This window comes from Globicephala melas, chromosome 18 (assembly GCF_963455315.2).
Source record: "Globicephala melas chromosome 18, mGloMel1.2, whole genome shotgun sequence".
Classification (NCBI taxonomy): domain Eukaryota; kingdom Metazoa; phylum Chordata; class Mammalia; order Artiodactyla; family Delphinidae; genus Globicephala; species Globicephala melas.
The window spans coordinates 17,751,477-17,777,990 of record NC_083331.1 but is presented as its reverse complement, the minus strand read 5'-3'; the positions used below and the strand labels follow the sequence as shown (position 1 = coordinate 17,777,990).

The 26,514-nt window shown below is 41.9% G+C and overlaps 1 protein-coding gene across 13 annotated transcripts in view; it reads right to left on the bottom strand.

Annotated features, from left to right (window-relative positions):
• RCBTB1 (RCC1 and BTB domain containing protein 1) overlaps nt 1-23,549 on the bottom strand; it is a 65,569-nt gene extending 42,020 nt beyond the window's left edge. For 5 of the 13 annotated variants that reach the window (XM_030882333.3, XM_060287839.2, XM_030882335.3 and 2 more), the window contains exon 1: nt 7,814-8,155. Coding sequence is in view for 1 of the 13 variants with exons in the window: in XM_060287832.2 (XP_060143815.1) it covers nt 7,814-7,846 (33 nt within the window). In the remaining 12 variants the exon portion in view is untranslated. Of the gene's footprint in view, nt 1-7,185; nt 7,305-7,813; nt 8,156-10,405; nt 10,547-23,452 lie in introns of those variants that run through there. The other 8 variants (XM_030882334.3, XM_030882336.3, XM_060287838.2 and 5 more) reach the window with 6 other exon arrangements.
• Nucleotides 23,550-26,514: the final 2,965 nt, after the last annotated feature.

The window sequence follows — 26,514 nt, the reverse complement described above, 5'->3', positions numbered from 1 at the left end:
AAAAGCAATTCAAAAAACCTCTCAAGTTACAGAAGAGCCACATGTTACTCATAGCATTTTCTTCCATACTTATTCTGATGAGCTTTTTGAGACTGAGCAGATGCTACAATTCTGATTTGGACACCAAATGTATTTCCCAGGTCCAGACAAGCCTCTGAAAGAATCGGTCTAAAAGCCTTTTAAATAAAAATACACTTTAAAACTATTTCACCTATCCTCTGGTATAACTACATCAAAGGAGCAAAGTTTCAGAGATTTGCTGAGACACTGATGCTGTTACAGGTAGAACAGCTGTCATCCACTTCTCTTTTCTGCAATATTACTGCACTGCAAGAATGAAAACGAAAGAATGTCCTGAATACTTGACATATTCCACAAACACTAAGGGACTCTAAGAATGTAGCATTCTCCAGAGGAGTTTCTGCCGTCCTTCATAAAGATGCAGCTGTACAGGTGACAAGGTAACCCTCCGAGCTTCATTTAAAGACCACATGCTGGGCTTCCCTGGTGGCACAGTGGTTGAGAGTCCGCCTGCCGATGCAGGGGACACGGGTTCGTGCCCCGGTCTGGGAAGATCCCACATGCCGCGGAGCGGCTGGGCCCGCGAGCCATGGCCGCTGAGCCTGCGTGTCCAGAGCCTGTGCTCCGCAACGGGAGAGGCCACAACAGTGAGAGGCCCGCGTACCGGAAAATAAAATAAAATAAAGACCACATGCTGCTGTCTTAGAATTTCCTAACACTCACTGTGATTCCCCTTTGCCTCATCGGTTTCCTTCAAATTCATCACTCATTTAAGAAGACTACTGTCACCTCCCAACCACCAACAGGTTACTTAACACGAAGCACAATTTGCAACAATGGCCTCAGGAAGCAATTCTTAAGCCCCATCATCCAAGAGGCTGCTTTCATTTCATTGCACAGAAGCTTTAGGCAATTCTAGGAAGTCGGGAATCTGACCACTCATTGTAAGTGACAAAAAAATTTTACTGAAGCCAAGTGTTCGGGTTAGCAAAGCAAACAACCCAAGTGGCAAAAGCATTAGCAACAAAAAAGAATAACATTCAGGGTTGTGAAGCTGACTATGTTGCTTTTACAAAACACTTTTATTTTCAAAAGGAAATCAGAAAAAAAAAACCTCCATGATTACAAATAATTTTCTTCTATGGTTTTGTGTTTTTTTTGCACCAAACATACAGACTTTGCAAAATAGACTACATAAAAATAGATGGGTCAACAATTAAAGAAATGGATAGGACACAATAATAGTTCATTTTATTTTCCTAATAAGTCCAAGGCTGGAATGGAGGGGCCCAAGTTCAAACCTATTTATGGTATCATGAACCTCTCCTACGGGGACATCTTTGAAGTGATTTCATCTACTAGTCTCTGCTGCATGAAAAGTATCAACTGTGCCCTGTAATGGCCTAAAGCCAAACTAAAATTCCAGCAATAGACAGGCAGAACCACACTACATTCACTCCGTAAATGTTTACTGAAAGTCCTCTAGGTAAACATGACACACAGCCAACATCACCCTCTCACCCCCAGCAGAACTTCCATGTGATCAGGGGGGTCTAGGCACATAAACAGATGCTCACCACAGTGTGGCCATGCTCTGACCGGGAGGTTTGGATGCTACTGAATCACCCGAATCAGGAAGTGTCAAGTACCTGAAGAGAAGGCAAGCACCTGGAACAGTGAACATATATGCCAGGTAAAAGTCTGGTGGAAGAACTGAAAGAAATTCAGCACAGTTGTAGCCAAAAAACTTAGACTATCCAAAGAGCAACACGTAACCACTGAAGGATCTTAAGCAGGGAAGTGGCGTGATCAGGTATGTATGTCTGTGAAAGATACTTTGGCAGAATGTACAGACTAGATGGGGGTGATGGGGGAGACATACTCAGAGCCTAAGGCGGCTGCAGGAACCAGGAAAGAAAGAATGGAAGCCTATGCCAGGGAAACGCAAGTGGGGGAAAACAGGTAGACTCAAAAGCATTCTGTACCTGACTGAATGGGAGGAGGGAGCGGGATAAGGAAAAAGGCAGAGCCAAGGCTTACACTCAGATGCTCAGCTTAGGCAGTGAGCGATCTGTAATGCCACTTACTATGGTAGAGAGAACACAGCTAGTTTCAGGAGGAGATGAGGAATTCTACCCTGGACATTTTACCTTTAGCTACCTGTGGGATATCAAAGTAGGCATGTCCAGGGCTTCCCTAGTGGCGCAGTGGTTGAGAGTCCGCCTGCCGATGCAGGGGACACGGGTTCGTGCCCTGGTCCGGGAAGATCCCACGTGCCGCGGAGCGGCTGGGCCCGTGAGCCATGGCCGCTGAGCCTGCGCGTCCGGAGCCTGTGCTCCGCAGCAGGAGAGGCCACAAAAGTGACAGGCCCGCGTACAGCAAAAAAAAAAAAAGTAGGTATGTCCAATAGATATTTATAAATCTGAAGATCAAGAACGATCTGTATAGATATATACATATATGTATAACCACTTTGCTGTACACCTGAAACTAACACAATATTTGTAAATCAACTATACTTCAATAAAAAGAATAATTTTAAGAAGAAAGAGATCTGGATTGGAGATTTGGCAATTTGGCATGAGATCACTCAGGAAAAAGTGTGTAGAGTAAGAAGAGAAGATGATATCGGACAGAACTCAAAGGAACTCTGACAGCAAAGGGACAATGGGTGCTCCATAACAGAGACGGAAGGAACAGGCAGAATAGGAAGATACAGGAGAACAGTGACACAGAAGCCCAGGGGCGTGAGCATCACACAGAGGAGGCAGTGTCAGTGTCGGACGCGGCTGAGAGGCCAAACAAGGTAAGGACAGAGAACGGTCCACAGGATTTAACAAAAATTGTTGCTGACCTTAAGAAGAGTTTCAGTGAGGCTGTGGATGGACAAGGCCAGGCTGCGGCAAGTTGAGAGCGTGCGAAAGGTGAAGAGGAGGAAACAGTGAATGGAAAGAACTTGTTCAAGAAATTTGACTGTGAAGAGGGGCCTCCCTGGGGGTGCAGTGGTTGGGAGTCCGCCTGCCAATGCAGGGGACACAGGTTTGAGCCCTGGTCCGGGAAGATCCCACGTCGCGGAGCAAATAAGCCCGTGCGCCACAACTACTGAGCCTGCGCTCTAGAACCCACGAGCCACAGCTACTGAGCCCACGAGCCACAACTACTGAGCCCGCATGCCACTACTACTGAGCCTACGTGCCTACGGCCCGTGCCCCGCAGCGGAAGAGGCCACCGCAATGAGAGGCCCATGCACCGCGGCGGGGAATGGCCCCTGCTAGCCGCAACTGGAGGGGGCCAGCGCACAGCAGCGGGGACCCAACGCAGCCAAAAATAAATAAATTTATTTAAAAAAAGAAAAAGAAATTTGACTATGAGGGAAAAAGGAGAACGGGGGTAGTAACTGTAAAATGGGCTGGAGCTGAAGGACATATTTTGGATGATCTTTTTATTCCAAACATGTTAGAGACCTGAAAATGTTTAAATGTTATTGGGAAGGAGTCAGTAGAAAGACAGAGGAGAGGACATAACTAAATGAAGTTTCTGAGAAAGACTAGGGAATGGGATCTGAAGCAGAGGTGCACATAAGCTATAGAAAGCTGGGGAATCTTCCACACAACACAAGAGAAGGACAGATATGATGAAAGGGAGTTTAAAGGTTGGGGAACCAGAGGTTGGAGGTAATTTCTTTCTTTAGCATTCTCTCTGCTATTGAGACTCTGCTAAAAGAGGCTGCATTTTTCAGTTCCACCACCAATTTATGAGGGCTCCAATTTCTCCATATCCTCACCTAATTATTGTCTGTCTTTATCGTTATAATCATCCTAGTGGGTGTGAGGTGGTAGGTCATTGTGGGTTTGATTTGCATTTGAGGGCATTCTCTCCTGAGGTCACCAATTCTCCCAGTGAAGGAAGATGGAAGGCTTACTGTTGAGAACAAGAGGGGAGGTAGCAACAGAAAATGGGGTGAAGCAATAAAAACAAGGGTCTCAAGTCTGAAGCAGCCACCAGGGAGGATGGGAAAGAGCACTGACCAGGGAAACCTAAAAAGATGCTAAGACAGAGCCCAGGGGGAGTTGGAGACCATAAGTCTATAAAGGCATCCATTTGATCTCCTGTGAGCTTTTCTTCTCCCAGAAAAGAGGTTTTTTTGGTTTTCTGGGTTTTTTTTTAAACCGAACTAACCAGAATTGGAATGGAAAGTTGCTCAGAGAACTTTTTCATTTAAAGGCAGGAAGAAGTGCCCCTGAAAAATCCATCAGTTATTTTTTAAAGTCCTGCAACATATCCATTAGAAACGACAGTCTGCATAAGATTCACTCTCCTTGACCCTTGAGAGCAAAGCACCTCTCAAGACATGTGTTCACTGCAGATCTTACATCTGTACTGTCAAGACTTATGACTACAAGCATGGTGCTAAATTGAGCAAATGGCCAACTGCAAGGAACACCACACATCTGTCATCTCAACAATTGGCAATTCCTTTAAAATATGTCAGATACTCCTATCACCAAGTGTTAAGACTGATAGTAACAATCATATATACAAATAATAACCAACTACACAAAAGAAAATGACTTTTGACTTAACCAGTTACCTAGTAGTCGACATAGCCAGTCTTCAGTTTAATCAATTCAGTAAGTACATCCCTATGTTAATATGAAGTAAAGATTTAACTCATTTAGAGATTTATCTTTAAAGCATGCCACTGCATATGCTGGCCACAATTTTGTGCTCAGGGATCCCATCTTGGAACTGACTTACATGTGAACCACATTTATACCCAGGGTTAGTTACCTTTTGCTGAGTAATATGGCATTCCTGAAACTCAGTGGCTTAAAACAACGGCAATTTGCTATTTCTCTCAATTCTGTGTTTTGATTGGGCTCAGCTGGGGTCACAGGCACTGGGAACTTGACTAACTAGGGCTGAAACAGGCCTTGCTCGCATCTCTCTCTCAGGTGGGCTCTCTTTCTCCACCTAGTCTAGCCCAAGCCTCTGTACATGCTGTTGGCCTCCAAGAGGGTAAATGCTGGAGCTGCCAGGCCTCTTAAGGACTAGGTCCAGAACTGGCACACATCACTTCCACCACATTCTACTGGTCAAAGTCAGTCACAAGGCCAGCCTAGATTCAGAGGGAGCAGAAACAGACGGCATCTCTTGATGGGAGGAGAAGCAGTAGTGGAGGGATGGGAGGAATTGCTGGCAGTCATCTTTGGAAAACACCTCTACCACAGCTGTAAACAGTATTACTGAATGTTTTACACAATACCACTTGAGTTCAGGATTGAAGCACTAGAGAGGGGATAGACTTTGTCTATTTCCCAAACTAGAACTTTTTCTTAAGCATGGAAAAGAATACCTGGGCAAAATATTCTTTTTCCCCCATGGAATGCTAAGCTTAGAAAAGCCATGGAATCTTTTCTGGAGTTGTGGAATAAATAGAGACCATCCTTCAGGAACGGTCTGAGTATAATCTTCCCCAGATGAGACTCATCATTTTCTGAAGTCATTTCACACTTTACAATATATTATGTATGCATGAGTATGATATCATTTTTTAAAGTATATCTAATACTAGAAAACATAGAGGTCTCCCCAACTATTTGAATTCTTGCTATCCAAACTCTATCTAAACTCAAGAAGCAAATAGATTTGGATAAATTCTTCAATACTCAAACTTTTGTAACTGGCTCTCCTAGGCTCAAGAATGAACTAGATTTGGATATCACAGTATCTCTTGCAATCTGGAATCTCACTATCTGAACACAGCAACCCAGTAAATCTGTCTCATAAAAAGGACTTACACCCCAGGGCTTCCCTGGTGGCGCAGTGGTTAAGAATCCACCTGCCAATGCAGGGGACAAAGGTTCAAGCCCTGGTCCAGGAAGATCCCACATGCCGCGGAGCAACTATGTCTGTACGCCACAACTACTGAGCCTGGGCTCTAGAGCCCGTGCTCTGCAACAAGAGAAGCCACCGCAATGAGAAGCCCGCGCACCGCAACAAAGAGTAGCCCCCGCTCACCGCAACTAGAGAAAGCCCGCGCACAGCAACAAAGACCCAACACAGACAAAAATAATTTAAAAAAAGGGCTTACACCCCAAAATATTAACTTGTTATCTTTAGATGATATAAATTACATGTAATGTACATTCTTCTTTATGCTTCTGCTTGGATTCTAGATTCCTTGAGGGTCCAAACCTTGTTTCCCATGCCTGTCTTACTCTTTAATGTAGTACACACAGAAGGAACAGCATAATAATAATAATAATAAAGGTCTTAAAAATTAAATAAATTCAAAAAAATTTTAAAAAATAAAGAGCGATGCTTTCTCCAAAAAAAAAAAATAATAATAAAGGTCTTTGACTTCCCTTCAGTTTCATCTTCCCCACTCTTTCAGATAAAGGAGGACACTGCCTCAGACTCCTCAGCTTGAACTGCTGATTATTAAGATGTAGCCAAGCTCTTGTTGGACCACAGAGGCAACGCTTTAAAAATTTTAAAAGAATTTTTTTAAAGCTACAAACTTGATTGCATTGGTTTTTATGGCTATTTGATTTCCGAAGTTCTCAGAACTTGATCATTTGGATCACACATAAAAGCCACCGTGGAAGAAATCTCTTTAGAGATTAATATCCCCTCTTCAAGAGAAATGCTGGAGGGTAGAAAAAAAGGACCTGTCTAAAAGTATTAATAAATGGACTGGTATTTTCACAATGATTAAAAGATACCCATTCCACAGATCAACTGCTATATTAATAGAATCTAAATATACAGTTACATATTCAACCCTGAAAGCAGCTTAAAAAGGTGAAATTCACCAGCGCCCACTTCAAATGGATACTTTCTAAAATCTAAAGCACACTATAAACTGTTGTCAGGGTTAAATCATTTTTCCATTCCTTTCAGCATTATATACCTTGGTATTTTCATGTTACTAGCTCACAACGCACACCAGCTTCAGCAACTCATAGTATTTGCCTCCAAGGGCTATAATCTTCCCCCCAAAAAGAAAAGGCCAAAGACGAATAAGACTATGAATCTGGGGGGGGGGTTAAGTGTTATAATATTGCTTTATAAAATTGTAATCCCCAGGTGCAGAGTTCTGCAGCAGATGACTTCGGAGAGTCTCACATACAAATAAATATAAACAAAAAGCTTACTTACGAGAGCAGACCAGAGCGTGCCTAGATGTTCATCTCAAATATAATAGAGTAGGTAGTCTACCCGAGGCAGGACAAGAAATGTCTTTTCATTCGGTTCATCGCACTCCTGGATAAAAGTCCCTATTAAGTGAAACCCCTTGGTGGACTCCGTGGTGTGGGGGAAAGGGAAACAGCGTATAGTTTGTGACATTCGGAGGCGAGGAAGAGATGCTCAGGGCCGAGGGAGGACCGGGAGAGTCGGAGGGGAGGTCTCCTCTCACGCAAACAGCGTCGAGAGCAGAGACAGACTTCAGCTACGAGCAAAACCGCGTCCCTGAAGCTCAAAAAAGAGAGGGAGTAGGGAAAACTTTCCCGACCTTCTCCCAACCCTGTCCCCCCTCCTCTTCGGAAGAAACGCTAGCAAAGGCGCTAACGGTGCGGAGCCGGCCGCCCCATCACCCGCCCGGACGCAGCGCCCAGCGGACAGGGGGCCGGGGGGGCCGGGGGACCCGGACCGGAGGGCGGGAGGGAGAGCGCAGGAGTAACAGGGCGCGCCGGCCAGGCCCGCGGGGAAGGGGGAGCAAGGAGAAGGCAGGGGCGAAAGGGGCCTCCGCGAGCTCGGGCCCGCGCCCCCCCTTCCCCACGGCTACCTGGGAGGCCAGCCGCGGCCGCGCGCCGTCCATGTAGGCCCAGCAGCCGGGAGCGCCGGGAGGACCTCTCAAGCGTTGCGGGACCCAGCGAGTGGCGGGCTTAAAGGCGGAGCTGGCGAGTGGGCCGGGGGCCGGGCTGCCGGGTCACGTGGGCCGGGCCGCCTCACGTGATACCGCCTCCCAGCTCGCTCGGCCAGCCCCGGGCAAATCCGCTCGCCGGGCAGGCTGGGATCCTGTAGTCTCTCGGCCCTGGGCCGGCGGGCACGGGACTCCTCAAGAAGCCGATTGGCCGTCCGAATCTGCCCCCAGGCTCTGCGGAGAGTCGCGGTCGCGCTCGGTGGCTGCCGAGACTCAAAGGCTTTTGTCTCTCTGGGAACCAGGGACGCGCGAGGGGCGGGCTCCTGCCGCCCTCCCTGGATGATTGATTGGCCGTGGAGAGGGCCGTCCAGCCACCCCAAAGGGACCTAGGACGGACATGCAATTGGAAACTCCTCTCCCTGCTCCATAGCGCGCCCTACCCACGTGGGCATTACTGAGGTGGTGCTTGCAGGGAACAAAGGGCCTCGGAGGAGAGGCTCGTTTTACTCCAGAAACGCCCCCACCATCCCCCCATTTATCTACCGGTCGAAAAGCCCCTAAGGGCCGGGAATAGAGAAGGTGGCAACTGAACCAAGATCAGAAGGAAGGAGGGAGTGAGGCACAGGGCCCAGGTAATGGAAGGAAGGAAGCGGTACCTCGGGGAAGCAGGCTGTCAAGATTGGAAGGGACCTAAGACAGCAAAAGACCCATTTTTTTTTCTTGTTATAAATGAGTAGACCGAGGCTGGCAGTGGAGATGCTTCCTGGTGCTTCATGCAGCCTAACATCTATTGAGACCACAGTCATCTTTATAAAGTACTGCACAGCTTTCTGGAAACTCCCTGGCTCTACAGTATAAAGTCCCAACTTCTTGGCATAACTTTCCAAGCAATTTTGTTTAAACTTTCCCCATTTAAATAGGAAAACACAGCATTTTCTAAGCTAAAAGAAGCCTACTTTTCCTCATCTTCCAGCGCTTGTGCAGTACTACTGGAGGCTCTGGCTGCAGAGAATTCCTGTTTTCCTTGACTGCTCAATTTTCCTTAGATTACTTACTTTTTCCCTCAGTTGCTTTACTCCTCTTTATGTTTGTTCATTCTTTTGCCTCAGCCTGAAATGCCTTGAGTCAGCACCCTCTCCTCCCATAAAGAAAACCAGAACCAGACAGTAGTTAAGGCAGTAAAAACAGATTTTAATCAAAAACTATTGCAATAGGGGAACTGAGCCCAGTTGTATACTGAGGTTTCTTTTCCCCTATTGCAATAGTTCCTGAATAAACTCTGTTCTTACTGCTTTAGCCACTGTTGAGCCCTTGTTATCTTTAACAACACGCCAAGGTACACATCAGTCTCCTACTCATCTTTCAAAATCCAGGTCAAATACCACCTACTCTTGTCTTCCTACCCTGCATCCTCCTCCTGATTCAACAGCATCGGCAGCTGAAGTTCATTCAGATGGTGTCAGATGTAACTCCTTCCCTGATTTCCAGGACCTTGTACATATTCTGATACATAAATCTCACATTGCTCAAAAATGTACTGTTCACTTCCTCTAAGAAGTAAATTATCTATCCCTATCTTCTTCCCTAGATTATAAACTCTTTAAAACAAGACTTCTGGGCTTATTTCTGTGCTCTCAGTAGCCACTGAATGAGGAGGGTCCATGTTGTAGGCCCTCAACATCCACTGAGTGAAGGTCCACGTGATAGACCCTTAATATCCACTGAACGAAGTGGCTTGACCAAGGTAGCGGTTCAGTGAATTTACTAAAAGAGGCCTACTTTTCTCAAAACACTGAAGTCAGTTTCTTTAGGTATCAACCTGATCAAAATTACTTCAATAAAACATGTTTGAGAAAAAATGGGGGTTTGCGTCATCGAACACTTCCTGAGCACTCACTGCTTATCGTGTGCCTGATGCTGTATTTGCAGCATCTTGGAGGATGAAAAGTTGAATAAGACATGGTTGCTGATCTCAAGGAAGGTGTAGTCTGGTTATTCCAGTCCAGGGTGAAAAGTGTGATACAGAATGCTTAAGTGAACACATATGGGGGACCACGAATTATACAGGGGGTTAGGAAAAAACTTCCTGGGAAGGTGAATTTCGTGGACAAGTGGTAGTTAGATGAAAAAGGGAGGGAAGGCTCTTCCAGAAGAGAGAGCAGTGTGTTCAAAGATAGGGAAGCCTGAAACAGTGTTATTTAAGAAAAGCAAGTAACACCTGACTGGCTGCACTTGATTACCTCATTTACATCTGGAACAAAGGAAACCTAATTAGGTTAATGTTAATGTACTTGAAAGAATTAGCCATTTATTAGTATCATTTATTGGACTGAGTAACTTTCCATTAGACAAATCCTAGGCTCTTCACCTAAAATTGACCTGTGCACTAGTGCTGGGTGATTTCTTTTTTTTTTTTACTTTTTTTTTTTTCCAGCTCCAGAAGCTCTCTATAATTGTTATCTGAAAACAGCAAAATTAGTTGTTCCAAAGAAGATTATTTTAGAGCTCTCTAACCTTTTTCTACAGGGCAAAAGGCTGTCAATTTACAAGTAGTACTTTAAGAAGAAACTGGGCTCTATCTCCAAGGCGCGCGAGGACGAGGACTCTTCCTCCTGGCGTTCACGCTAATACAGGACCATGCTGGTGAAAAGCATCTGTCAAGAACCTAGGGAAACACAGTTAACATAAGGGTTAAGGTGGGTGGGACACAGAACAATTCTAATCACTCTTAGAGGCTTCAGAAGTTCATTTCAAAAGGTAATCTCTCAGTAAATGGAAAATTAGAACATCATCTTTTGTTTGCTCCCTTTTTTTCCACTGTGCTCTTCTTCTGTAGGTGTCATTTGGGGCAGGTGTGGGTCAGCCAATCCAGCCCCACTTCCTTCAGCTGGACTTGATTGAGTGCACCTCTTACACAATTTTCTTTGCCAAGAAAATCTTCTGAAGGTCCCCCAGGCGGACACTTGTTTTTCACGCGTCACTAGAAAGTTCTTGACAGTCAGCAAGCAAAAATAAAAGGGATTTCAGTTACTTCCTCAAAGACTTGAATGTTATTTCTCCTGAGAGAATGAAAACAGCTGGGAGCACTCAGATTATCTCCACCTTTTCTTCTTTGCCCCTCCCTCTTCTCATGGCTGGTCAAGATTGAGAAAGATAAGCCAGAGGACCACCAACTCTTACAAGGGCTAAATAGGGAATATTTAGGTCACTATATAAGATTGTTTACCTGTGTATGTAATTCATAGTCAGGAAATCTGTCTGACATTCTCAAAAACATCATTATTTCTGAGAATTGAGAATGACATAACTTTTAGGGTTTTGCAAATATAATAAAATATAGACTCTATCTAGAGGGAGATTCCACCGTGATTTTCAGTTAGCTTAACCAAACAGGTAAACATGATCAGTCACAATGAGTTTTACAACCTCAATCCTTATTGATCAAACTACTTTGGGGATAATTTCTGCTCTTATAGTTGGGATAAATAAACATGGCATAAAACAGGGCAGGGCAGGGGGAAGCTTGAGAGAAGTAATAATGGAGACTAGGAAAAGAATTTTAATTCTAATTCCTTTTTTCCCTCACCCCAAGAACCAGATGAATTCCCTTTGCTCACCATGAAAACACATTAAATAAACAAACAAGTATCTTAGCCCTGGCTAAAGTAGACTACTCTGCTGATTCATATCTTCACCTGCACTGAGGCAGACGCTATGCTGAACAGGTGGCATAAAAAGATAAACCTGGGGTGGGATAGGGAGGGTGGGAGGGAGACGCAAGAGGGAGGAGATATGGGGATATATGTATATGTATAGCTGATTCACTTTTTTATAAAGCAGAAACTAACACACCATTGTAAAGCAATTATACTTCTATAAAGATGTTAAAAAAATAAATAAACAATAAAAAGATAAACCTACTTTGCTCCCTGGACCAGACATGAGACTGCTCCTCTCATAGTATCAATATCACTCCCACATAAGATCACCTTTATGTGTAAAAGTGATCCAATACACTCCGTTTAGAATTGCTTCCTTGCCCTTTGTCAGATGAAAGAGCTTCTTAAATATGGAATTCAACCAAGGAATCCACTTTATAACAAAGGAGAGGTAGCAGTGGGCACATGGCTGTGGAATCCACTGGACCTATCCCTTGGCAAAACACCCAGAAGCTACTGGCCTAATAAGCAATAGAGCAGCCTGTTGAAAGCTTGGCTGAATCGTCATCTTGGGGATGATACCCTATGAGGATAAAGTGCTACCCTCAAGGATGTAGTAATGCTCTAAATCAATCACCATTATATGGTGCTGTATCCCCAGAATACCTGGGAATGAGATCCAAGTGTGGAAGCAGGAGTGTCCCTGTTTACCATCAATTCCAGTGACCCACTTGGGGAATTTCTGCTTTTTCATCCTCACAACTGTAACCACAGGTTTAAAGGTCTTGGTTCTCAGAGGGGGGACATTTCTACCAGGGAACACAGCAGGAATATCCATTGAACTTTAGGCTACACCACCACCCAGGCACTTTGGGCCCCTCGTTTCAAGGACCAGCAGGCAAGAGTAAGATCCTGGTGGGCGTAATTGACTCTTACCATCAAGAGGCAGTAGGGCTACTGTTACACAGTGGAGGCAGGGAAGCATGTGTTTGGGGCACCCAGATAATCAACTTAGACATCTTTTAGTACTGCCTTGTGCAATTTTGATGACAAATGGACAAGAGCGGCAGGTGCAGCCTGAGAAGGGCATGGTAAACAGTAACTGGAACACATGGGTTTAGAGAGTCTGAGTCACTCCACTGGGTAAATCACCTAAACCTTCAGAGGTGCTAACTGACAGTGAGGAGGGAGAGGATGGCTACTAGTCGCAGCCTCAAGACCAACTGCAGCAGCAGGGGGGGGTTGTAGTTCATCTTACTAACCTTCCTCTTTATAAGTTTCCCAAGGAAAAATGGCACCCCAGTGTCCTGAAGGAACTGCTCCTTAGATTCGTGTGAAGGAAGTGGATCTGAGTGGCGCAAGACATGGACCGTCCTGCATGTGATACCGCCCTGCCCAGAACACAGCTGCAGCCCTCTTAGGAATCGCTTCAGCTGAAGAGAACTGGTTTGCTGAAAGTCAGCCCCCTTCTGGGAAGCCAGCCTCCCCTGAATGATTGCTGCTCAGTCTTACTTTCTTTTGTTCAATAGGTGTTAATTAGAGTCCCTCCTAATAAACTTTCTATGCGCTAATCATCTCAGAGTCGACTTCCCAGGAAATCTTATCTTTGACAGTCTCTTTAGTGTAGATTGCTGTTTGAAGGAGAAGACACTAAGTCGACTTCCCAGGAAATCTTATCTTTGACAGTCTCTTTAGTGTAGATTGCTGTTTGAAGGAGAAGACACTAAACAAGTAAAATAAATTCATGACTTGTACTCTGAAGGAGATGAGCAAGATGCAGTAATAGCAAACACAGGGAAGGTGTACTTGGAGAGGAGGTGACATTTAAGCCAAAAATTATACGATAGAAGTCATGGGAAGAGCAGGTAGGAGAGCGTGTCTTAGGAAGAGAAACATCTTGGATAAAGGCTCTTCCCAAAGAGCTTAGCCTGTTGAAGTACCACCCAGAGATCTGTAGTCCTTTTAAAGGATTTTTTTTCAAATGCAACGGGAGGCCTTTAAAGGGTTTTTAAGCAAGAGTGTAAAATGCTGTGATTTGTGCTTTTAAAAAATTCTCTCTGATAGTGAGGAAAAAGACGGGATGGGAAGAAACCATTAAGGAGGTCACTGCAACATCAAGAAACATGCCCACCCAAAGTTTGCCCCTTCCCTCCAAACCATGTTCCAGGTGCCCAAGACCCTGGAATTCCCAGTCCACTTCTAGGATCTGCATGGACCTCTTCCGTATATTCATCCCCCCTAAGACAGACTGCACACCCTTAGGGCCATGGGGTGCTCAGGGAGGGACTGTTGTAGGGCTTGGAAGTTGAGTGTCCCCAAGCATATGTGTAAAGCTCCTTGCAGTGTGAGATGAAGCCAGGATTGGAAAAGATGGGAGGTGAACTCTGGGACAGGGACCAGGATGGTACTCCCTCCCTGCTGTGCCAAGTTCCAATATGGAACCCCAAAGATTCCAAGAATACTAAATTCAAGGCTTGGCCATCCAGGTTTTTAAAAGCTGTATTTGTCAAGACACAATAGAATATATTTTATTCAACTTGTTGGCTTGATTTTTAACTCATAAATTTTTAGACATATGATATATGGGCCTCCATTTGTAATTTTGCACTGGGTTCTACAAATGTTAAGGATGGGCCTAAAAGTCACATTCACCTACAAAGAAACAATACACATACAAAGCTGGCTTCTTATTACAAACAATAGATGCCAAAGATAATGAAATAATATCTTCAAAATGATGGGGGAAAATATCTGTTAATCTAGAACTTTCTATCCAGTTAAGCTAACATTCAAAGGTGAGGATAAAATAAAGACATTTTCAAACCAAGACTAAGAGAATTTCCCACTCACAGACCCTTGCAGAATGAAGAAAAATAAACCAAGGAGGAAGGATTAGAATGCAAGAATCAATAATGAGCAAAGAAATCAGTAGATACATTGGTAAATCTAAGTAAACACTGACTATAAAAAATTACTAATTTTTAGAGGGTAAACACAGGGTGAAACTAGGATATTACACAGCAATCACATTGAAGACGAAAGGCAAGATTCAGAGTTTAACATTCTAAGGTCCTTATGATGTTGCATATACAATGTTAAAAAATTTATCTATTAATTTTAATATTTTTAAGGAAAACATCTTAAGCAAATATGCAAAAAAGAAGGGAAAAAATGAATAGTTAGGATGGACTGAAAAAAGCAAAATAAGTTTAACCAGTAGTACATATAAAATCATCCTCATTTCAAAATGGAAAACCAGGCACCAATGTATTCTTTGTAAACTTCCTCTAACCGAAACCATTGACCATAAAATACCATCTCTGCCACTATTGTTCCCCAATTATAAAGTATTGTTCAGCTGTTGCTCTTCATTCTTATAAAACTCCATGGAAGATAGATACTAAAATGTTAGGGGGAATCTCATATACTTGGGGCTTTTATACCAGTGAGTCTAGTATCAATAACTATTTGCACAAAACTCTACACTTTTCTGTGGGCAATACCACAGAAGATCTCAAGGAGACCTTCAAGACAGCAGAGGAGTAAGATGTGGAGATCACCTTTCTCCCCACAAACACATCAGAAATACATCTACATGTGGAACAGCTCCTACACAACACCTACTGAACAGAAGACCTCAGACTTCCCAAAAGGCAAGAAACTCCCCACGTACCTGGGTAGGGCAAAAGAAAAAAGAAAAAACAGAGACAAAAGAGTAGGGACGGGACCTGCACCAATGGGAGGGAGCTGTGAAGGAGGAAAGGTTTCCACACACTAGGAAGCCCCTTCGCGGGCGGAGACTGTGGGTGGCTGAGGGGGAAAGCTTCGGAGCCGCAGAGGAGAGCACAGCCACAGCAGGGGTGCGGAGGGCAAAGTGGAGAGATTCCCGCACAGAGGATCAGGGCCGACTGGCACTCACCAGCCCAAGAGGCTTGTCTGCTCACCTGCCGGGCTGGGCGGGGGATGGGGGCTGAGGCTCGGGCTTCGGAGGTCAGATCCCAGGGAGAGGACTGGGGTTGGTGGCGTGAACACAGCCTGAAGGGGGCTAGTGCGCCACAACTAGCTGGGAGGGAGTCCAGGAAAAAGTCTGGAGCTGCCTAAGAGACAAGAAATTATTGTTTCGGGGTGCATGAGAAGAGGAGATTCAGAGCACCGCCTAAACGAGCTCCAGAGACTGGCGCAAGCTGCGGCTAACAGCTCAGACCCCAGAGATGGGCATGAAACGCTAACGCTGCTGCTGCAGCCACCAATAATCCTGTGTGCAAGCACAGGCCACCATCCACACCTCCCCTCCCGGGAGCCTGTGCAGCCCACCACGGCCAGGGTCCCATGATCCAGGGACAACTTCCCTGGGAGAACACATGGTGCACCTCAGGCTGGTGCAATGTCACTCCGGCCTCTGCCGCCGCAGGTTCGCCCCTCATCCATACCCCTCCCTCCCCCCGGCCTGAGTGAGCCAGAGCCCCCTAATCAGCTGCTCCTTTAACCCCGTCCTGTAAGAGCAGGAACAGATGCCCTCAGGCGACCTACATGACCTACATGCAGCGTCGGGGCCAAATGCAAAGCTGAACCCCAGGAGCTGTGCGAACAAAGAAGAGAAAGGGAGATCTCTCCCAGAAGCCTCAGGAGAAGCAGATTAAATCTCCACGATCAACTTGATGTACCTGCATCTGTGGAATACCTGAACAAACAACAAATCATCCCAAATTGAGGCGGTGGACTTTGGGAGCAACTGTAGACTTGGGGTTTGCTTTCTGCATCTAATTTGTTTCTGGTTTTATGTTTATCTTAGTTTAGTATTTAGAGTTTATTATCATTGGTAGATTTGTTTATTGATTTGGTTGCTCTCTTCCTCCTTTATATATATATATATATATATTTCCTTTTTCTCTTTTTGTGAGTGTGTATGTGTATGCTTCTTTGTGTGATTTTCTCTGTATAGCTTTGCTTTTATCATTTGTCCCAGAGTTCTGTCTGTCCTTTTTTTTTTTTTATTACTGTTTTTAGCACTTGGTATCATTGGTGGATTTGTTTTTTGGTTTGGTTGCTCTCTTCTTTCTTTCTTTTTTTTTTCTTTTTTTATTACTTTTTAATTTTTTTATTTTTAATAATTATTTTTATTTTAATAACTTTATTTTATTTTTTTCTGTCTTTATTTCTTTTTTTCTCCCTTTTCTTCTGAGGCATGTGGCTGATAGGCTCTTGGTGCTCTGGCCGGGTGTCAGACCTGTGCCTCTGAGGTGGGAGAGCCGAGTTCAGGACACTGGTCCACTAGAGACCTCCTGGCTCCACGTAATATCAAACAGCAAAAGCTCTCCCAGAGATCTCCATCTCAATGCTAAGACCCAGCTCCACTCAATGACCAGCAAGCTACAGTGCTGGACACCCTATGGCAAACAACTAGCAAGACAGGAACACAACCCCACCCATTAGCAGAGAGCCTGCCTAATATCATAATAACGTCACAGACACCCCAAAACACACCACCAGATGTGGACCTGCCCACCAGAAAGACAAGATCCAGCCTCATCCACCAGAACACAGGCTCTAGTCCCCTCCACCAGGTAGCCTACCCAGCCCATGAACCACCTTAGCCACTGGGGGCAGACACCAAAAACAATGGCAACTATGAAACGCAGCCTGCGAGGAGACCCCAAACACAGTAAGTTAAGCAAAATGAGAAGACAGAGAAACACACAGCAGATGAAGGAGCAAGGTAAAAACCCACCAGTCCAAACAAATGAAGAGGAAATAGGCAGTCTACCTGAGAAAGAATTCAGAGTAATGATAGTAAAGATATCCAAAATCTTGGAAATAGAATGGAGAAAATACAAGAAATGTTTAACAAGGACCTAGAAGAACTAAAGAGCAAACAAACAATGATGAACAACACAGTAAATGAAATTAAAAATTCTCTAGAAGGAATCAATAGCAGAATAACTGAGGCAGAAGAACAGATAAGTGACCTGGAAGATAAAATAGTGGAAATAACTACTGCAGAGCAGAACAAAGAAAAAAAATTGAAAAGAATTGAGGACAATCTTAGAGACCTCTGGAACAACATTAAACGCACCAACATTTGAATCATATGGATCCGAGAAGAAGAAGAGAAAAAGAAAGGGACTGAGAAAATATTTGAAGAGATTATAGTTGAAAACTTCCCTAATATGGGAAACGAAATAGTTAATCAAGTCCAGGAAGCACAGAGAGTCACATACAGGATAAATCCAAGGAGAAACACGTCAAGACACATATTACTAAAACTATCAAAAATTAAATACAAAGAAAAAATATTAAAAGCTGCAAGGGAAAAACAACAAATAACATGCAAGGGAATCCCCATAAGGTTAACAGCTAATCTTTCAGCAGCAACTCTGCAAGCCAGAAGGGAGTGGTAGGACATATTTAAAGTGATGAAAGGGAAAAACCTACAACCAAGATTACTCTACCCAGCAAGGACCTCATTCAGATTCGACGGAGAAATAAAACATTTACAGACAAGCAGAACTAAGAGAATTCAGCACCACCAAACCAGCTTTACAACAAATGCTAAAGGAACTTCTCTAGGCAGGAAACACAAGAGAAGGAAAAGACCTACAATAACAAACCCAAAACAATTAAGAAAATGGTAATAGGTACATACATATCAATAATTACCTTAAATGTAAATGGATTAAATGCTCCCACCAAAAGACATAGACTGGCTGAATGGATACAAAACAAGACCCTTATATATGCTGTCTACTAGAAACCCAATTCAGACCTAGGGACACATACAGACTAAAAGTGAGGGGATGGAAAAAGATATTCCATGCAAATGGAAATCAAAAGAAAGCTGGAGTAGCAATTCTCATATCAGACAAAATAGACTTTAAAATAAAGACTATTACAAGAGACAAAGAAGGACACTACAAAATAAGCAAGGGATGAATCCAAGAAGAAGATATAACAATTGTAAATATTTATGGACCCAACATAGGAGCGCCTCAATACATAAGGCAAATGCTAACAGCCATAAAAGGGGAAATGGACAGTAACACAATCATAGTAGGGGACTTTAACACCCCACTTTCACCAATGGACAGACCATCCAAAATGAAAATAAATAAGGAAACAAAAGCTTTAAATGATACATTAAACAAGATGGACTTAATTGATAGTTATAGGACATCCCATCCCAAAACAACAGAATACACTTTCTTCTCAAGTGCTCATGGAACATTCTCCAGGATAGATCTTATCTTGGGTCACAAATCAAGCCTTGGTAAATTTAAGAAAATTGAAAATTGATATGATTATCAAGTATATTTTCCGATCACAATGCTATGAGACTAGATCAATTACAGGGAAAAGTGTGTAAAAAAATGCAAACACATGGAGGCTTAACACTACACTAGTTAATAACCAAGAGATCACTGAAGAAATCAAGGAGGAAATAAAAAAAATACCTAGAAACAAGTGACAGTGAAAACATGATGACCCAAAACCTATGGGATGCAGCAAAAGCAGTTCTAAGAGGGAAGTTTATAGAATACAATCCTACCGCAAGAAACAAGAAACATCTCAGATAAACAACCTAGCCTTACACTTAAAGCAATTAGAGAAAGAAGAACAAAAAAACCCCCAAAGTTAGCAGAAGGAAAGAAATCATAAAGATCAGATCAGAAATAAATGAAAAAGAAATGAAGGAAACAATAGCAAATATCAGTAAAGCTAAAAGCTGGTTCTTTGAGAAGATAAACAAAATTGATAAACCATTAGCCAGACTCATCAGGAATAAAAAAGGGAGAAGACTCAAATCAATAGAATTAGAAATGAAAAAGGAGAAGTAACAACTGACACTGCAGAAACATAAAGGATCATGAGAGATTACTACAAGCAACTATATGCCAATAAAATGGACAACCTGGAAGAAATGGACAAATTCTTAGAAATGTACAACCTTCCAAGACTGAACCAGGACAAAATAGAAAATATGAACAGATCAATCACAAGCACTGAAATTGAGACTGTGATTAAAAATCTTCCAACAAACAACACCCAGGACCAGATGGTTTCACAGGAGAATTCTATCAAACATTTAGAGAAGAGCTAACACCTATCCTTCTCAAACTCTTCTAAAATATAGCAGAGGGAGGAACACTCCCAGACTCATTCTACGAGGCCACCATCACCCTGATATCAAAACCAGACAAAGATGTCACAAAAAAAGAAAACTATAGGCCAATATCACTGATGAACATAGATGCAAAAATCCTCAATAAAATACTAGCAAACAGAACCCAACAGCACATTAAAAGGATCATACGCCATGATCAAGTGGGGTTTATCCCAGGAATGCAAGGATTCTTCAATATACGCAAATCAATAAATGTGATACACCATATTAACAAATTGAAGGAGAAAAACCATATGATCATCTCAGTAGATGCAGAAAAATCTTTTGACAAAATTCAACACCCATTTATGATAAAAAAAAAAAAACCTCCAGAAAGTAGGCATAGAGGGAACTTACATCAACATAATAAAGGCCATATACGACAAACCCACAGCCAACATCGTCCTCAATGGTGAAAAAATGAAATCATTTCCACTAAGATCAGGAACAAGACAAGGTTGTTCACTCTCACCACTATTATTCGACATAGTTTTGGAAGTTTTAGCCACAGCAATCAGAGAAGGAAAAGAAATAAAAGGAATCTAAATTGGAAAAGAAGAAGTAAAGCTGTCACTGTTTGCAGATGACATGATACTATACATAGAGAATCCTAAAGATGCCACCAGAAAACTACTAGAGCTAATCAATGAATTTGGTAAAGTTAGCAGGATACAAAATTAATGCACAGATATTACTTGCATTCCTATACACTAATGATGAAAAATATGAAAGAGAAATTAAGGAAACACTCCCATTTACCACTGCAACAAAAAGAATACAATACCTAGGAATAAATCTACCTAAGGAGACAAAAGACCTGTATGCAGAAAACGATAAGACACTGATGAAAGAAATTAAAGATGATACCAACAGATAGAGAGATATACCATGTTCTTGGATTGGGAGAATCAGTGTTGTGAAAATGACTAACTACCCAAAGCAATCCACAGATTCAATGCAATCCCTATCAAACTACCAATGGCATTTTTCACAGACCTAGAACAAAAAATTTCACAGTTTGTATGGAAACACAAAAGACCCTGAATAGCCAAAGCAATCTTGAGAAAGAAAAATGGAGCTGGAGGAATCAGGCTCCCAGATTTCAGACCATACTATGAAGCTACAGTAATCAAGAGAGTATGGTACTGGCACAAAAACAGAAATATAGATCAATGGAACAGGATAGAAAGCCCAGAGATAAACCCATGCACATATGGTCACTTTATTTTTGATAAAGGAGGCAAGAATATACAATGGAGAAAGGCAGCCTCTTCAATAAGTGGTGCTGGGAAAACTGGACAGCTACATGTAAAAGAATGAAATTAGAACACTCTCTAACAACGTACACAAAAATAAACTCAAAATGGATTAAAGACCTAAATGTAAGTCCAGACACTATAAAACTCTTAGAGGAAAACATAGGCAGAACACTCTTTGACATTAATCACAGCAAGATCCTTTTTGACCCACCTCCTAGAGAAAGGGAAATAAAAATAAACAAATGGGACCTAATGAAACTTAAAAGCTTTTGCACAGCAAAGGAAACCATAAACAAGATGAAAAGGCAACCCTCAGAATGGGAGAAAATATTTGCAAATGAAGCAACTGACAAAGGATTGATCTCCAAAATTTACAAGTAGCTCATACAACTCAATATCAAAAAAACAAACAACCCAATCCAAAAATGGGCAGAAGACCTAAATAGACATTTCTCCAAAGAAGATATACAGACTGCCAACAAACACATGAAAGAATGCTCAACATCATTAATCATTAGAGAAATGCAAATCAAAACTACCTCACACCAGTCAGAATGGCCATCATCAAAAAATCTACAAACAATAAACGTTGGAGAGGGTTGGAAAAAAGGGAACCCTCTTGCACTGTTGGTGGGAATGTAAATTGATACAGCCACTATGGAGAACAGTATGGAGGTTCCTTAAAAATCTAAAACTAGAACTACCATATGACCCAGCAATCCCACTACTGGGCATACACCCTGAGAAAACCATAATTCAGAAAGAGTCATGTACCACAATGTTCATTGCAGCTCTATTTACAATAGCCAGGACATGGAAGCAACGTAAGTGTCCATCGACAGATGAATGGATAAAGAAGATGTGGCACATGTATACAATGGAATATTACTCAGCAATAAAAAGAAACGAAATTGACTTATTTGTAGTGAAGTGGATGGACCTAGAGTCTGTCATACAGAGTGAAGTAAGTCAGAAAGAGAAAAACAAATACCGTATGCTAACACATATATATGGAATTTTAAAAAAATATGGTTCTGAAGAACCTAGGGGCAGGACTGGAATAAAGACTCAGATGTAGAGAATGGACTTGAGGACATGGGGAGGGGGAAGGGTAAGCTGGGACGAAGTGAGAGAGAGGCATGGACTTATATACACTACCAAATGTAAAATAGATAGCTAGAGAGAAGCAGCCGCATAGCACAGGGAGATCAGCTCGGTGCTTTGTGTCCACCTAGAGGGGGTGGGATAGGGAGGATGGGAGGGAGACACAAGAGGAAGGCGATATGGAGATATATGTATATGTATAGCTGATTCACTTTGTTATAAAGCAGAAACTAAGACACCATTGTAAAGCAATTATACTCCAATAAAGATGTTAGAACAAAACAAAACAAAACAAAAAACACAGTCTCTCTCATCAAGTAGTTTACAGTCTGTTCAGGAGAAGCAAGCTCTATAAACCCACCTGAAAATAAACCCTACTATAGAAGAGAGCAAATGGTTAAGAGCCTTGGATTGTATAAATGTTACAGTTCAGTGTAAGTAGGATCCTTTCCAACCAGGATGTCTTGGAAGTCTTTGAATATGCGAAATTTGATCTGGGCTTTAAGAGAACTGGGAATAGGCATGAGCAAAAGTGTTAAAATATCGGAAAGTGTTGGAGCCAAGAAAAGACATTTTCAAGAAAGAAAGATAAGCGTTGTGTGAAGTACTAAGAGAAATCATTGAATGAATCATAACACTGAAGTCATCAGAAGGAAGAAACAATTTAAAATATTATTTACACAGATATAAAGAACAAACTAGTAGTTACCAGTGGGGAGAGGGAAAGGGGGTGGGGCAAAATAGGGGTAAGGGATTAAGAGGTACAAACTATGTATAAAATATACTGTGTATATAATACATAACCTACAGGGATATATAGTACAACACAGGGAATACAGCCAATATTTTATAATAGCTCTAAATGGAATACAGCCTTTAAAAATTGTGAATCACTATGGTGGACACCTAAAACTTACATGATATAGTACATCAACTATACTTCAATTTTTAAAATGTATTATTTTAAAGATAGCACCAACTTAAATTTTTAATTCAATTTTTCTTCTTTTATATTGTTAATTTTTTCCCCAAAGTGTATGTAGCAAATATAAATACAAAATACTGACTTTCTGCAAGTTACATAGGTGAACTGTTCAGATTTTTCCTACTTCTACATTCAACTTTATTTCTCTAGTTTTTTTTTTTAAAAAAGGGGGGGCCCAAGTCTTGTATACTGCAGAAGAGATTTCCATACTATTGCTTGTGTTTTAGGCTCTTGGTCTGTATTATTAAGAGTCATGATATTGATAACATCTAATATTTATTAAACAGGTACTGTGCTAAGTGCTTTACATGCTATTTTAGTTAATGCTAGCTGCCATAACAGATAAATGCCAGAATCTCAGTGGCTTAACAAAATCGAAGTTTATTTCTCACTTACGTAAAGTCCAAAACGAGTGTTTCTAACAGGCATAAAGCTCTCCTCCACACCGTGCTTCGGGACCAAGTTTCCTTCCATTTCCTGAAGATCGTTGTCCTGACATCTTTAACAAGTAGCTTCCGGGGAAACTGCAGAAGTTCAAAGAACAAAGATCACAATGGGAGATTTTTGAGAGCTGAGCCTAGGAGTGACATGAATTTCTTTCTCTTACATTCCATCGGTCAGAATTCAGTCTTATGACCACAATTAACTGCAGGTGACGATGTGAAATGTGGTTTAGCTGATTATCCAGGAAAAAAAAGAGATGATTTGGTGAACAGTTTGCGAGTCTCTGCCACACATACATTTTCCCGCGTTTAATCCTAACAACCCCGTTGGATATGTAGTATAATTTATAGCACTTTACAAGTGAGGAAACTGGAATTTGTGAAGTTCCTTACCTCACGGTTAATAAATGACAGAACTCAAATTCAAATCTAGGCAATCTAACTAAAAAACTATATTCCTTATCAAGTTAACTGCAATATGACTGAAATTCTTGTTACTGAAGAAGAATGTTTAGGCTTTTTTTAGTTATAGGAGAGGTATGACAATTTTAGAACTGTAAGTAACCCAAGCCCATCATTTTAGTGATGAAGTAATTGAGATCTAGAGGTAGAATGTCCTGTTGAAGGCTCAAATCACTGCTGTTCAGGTATCATACAACGTAAAGTACACTTTATAAGAAAATATAATCTTGACAAATTAATAACTTACGTCATACTTTCTAAAAGTTAACTTTCTAAAAAGATTTAACGTAGTTAAATGCAAGCATTTAGATTTGCTGCTTGAAAAGGAAGCACAACACAGAGTAAGCCTGCCACCGTGTGGCGTGAGCCAAACTTAACATCTGTTAAATGTTTTATTCCCATTTATTGTGTTTGCTTCTAGTTTATTTATTAACCAACCTAGATTTGACACTGTCTTTGATACGAAATTCAAACCCAGCTATGGTAAATGCTATAGGTTTAACTACTTTTTAATTTCAAGATACATTTCTTCATCCAACTCCAAAAATAACTGCAATATTTCCGATCCCGCTACAGGGGTGACCAACTTTTAAAAGGTGGCCCAGGCACTTCCACAAGAGGATTACTTACTTCAGTGCTTCACAAACAAGGAAACAAATTCAACAATTAGTAGGATTTGTCTCAGTCCACTCAGAAGTGAATCAATGAGCCATATTAGAAGGCAGAGTTCCCAATCTTACAATAGGGATCTCCAAGGAGTCTTCAGGTATGGATAAAACACCCCTAGGAAGAAGGAGAATCAGAATTTATACAGGAGTCACCATTTCCTAGAGTTTTAGCTTAATATGTTGTAACACGCCAGGCAGACATTTTCCTGCCCTCTCCCTGCATTTATCAAAATAAAAATGGTATCTAAAGTTGTTTAAAAGGCAACAGATCTAGTGGGTGACTAAATGGAAATCCGGTATTGCTGCTGCCTCTAACACTTATTTCAAATGATTAGGGGTGGGGCATTGGTATTCATATCCTGATATAGTTTTTACATGTCCCTCTTTCCTTTCTTAAAGTCTTATTCCTACTTCTTTCTTTTTCTACCACGGCAAACTCTGAAATATCAATTTCACATATAACTCACCTGATGTGACTGGGGAAAGCAGTTAAAGGGAAGAAAAGTTTTCAGTGTTTGAGGGTTTAAAAAACCCCACATCTTCCCTTTCTCTTTTCTTTTTTTACTTTTTTGGATGGAGGGTTCATGAGAATAAGCCCACACAATGGTATGTAAATTTGTTATTCCTACCTAATGAGTTAATTGAGATGGGAGCATCAATTTAATCCAGTGACTGTGTGTCAGTATCTCTCTAGGGGAAAAAAAAAAGTGTGTCAACGGAAATCCAAGCTTCTCTACACTCCAGATTTCGCCCCATCTCCTCACCTCCTCCAGCCTCCACATCTTTCCCAAGCATAGGTATGTACCAACCTCAAGAACACCACTTAGGCAATGTTTGCTAGGGGCCAAAAGTATCTGAACAATCCTATGTTGTGTAAACACCCATTCTTTGGGGAATGCTCTGCCTTCCCTCCAGAGCAGCCATTGATCTCCCATCTTATCGATACCTGTGCAGCCACATAAGATTGGCCTGGGGAAGCTGCAGCACTCCCTGTTCTAGAAAGGTCTCCTGCAGATTCTGAAAATCTCTAGGGTCACATAATTTCACCTGTTTTAGTATTATACTTCTTATGGCCTTCTCAATATTTAATAAATTATTTTTAAAAATAGTAACAAAAGATAACCAAGGTAGACTTATATGTACTAACATGGAGAAATCACTGCAACATTGTTAAATGAAATGTTACAGATATCACAATTACATTAAAAAAAGACCTAATCAAACAAAAAAAATAATAAAATATCTGCTCCAAAATATGTGAGTATATTATAGAAATATCGCTGTAAAAATGTACATCAAACTGTGGGTTATCTCTAAGGAGGGGAGTAGTGATTTGGACGGTGAGCTTAGGAATTTCACCCTGTAGACTTTTATGTTGTTTGACGCTCATACAGAAAAATATATTCATCATACCTTATATAATGATTTTTAATAAAAGGAAGAGAGTTGAAGTAAACACTCTGTTGCTTGCTGCCCAGAGTGACAGTAACTCATCTGGGAAATGTAGTAAAGTCTCAAGTGCTGATCTGAGTTTCCGAGACGTGACCATCCGAGCTCCTTCCTAACCAACTGGTTTTTTTTTCCTGTCAACTAAAAATACACTATCCAGTTCAGGAAATGTGGCTGACGGAATAGCAGCTGCCGCTGAGGACCTACTTTGCATATTAAAACAACCCTGGAAGATAAATAGCAAAACCTCCCTGTCATCAGTTCCTGTTTTGAGGCACGGCTGGAGCTCATCACACACGTCCGTCTTGGCCTCCATATTATCCTTCCTGCATATTTTCAGGAGACAGTCTCTGGCCACTGTTTCTTTTCCCCCTTAGTGTCAGGAAACTTCCTGCAAATATTGTAAAAGCAGAAGCTGAAGGAGCTTCAGTGCAGA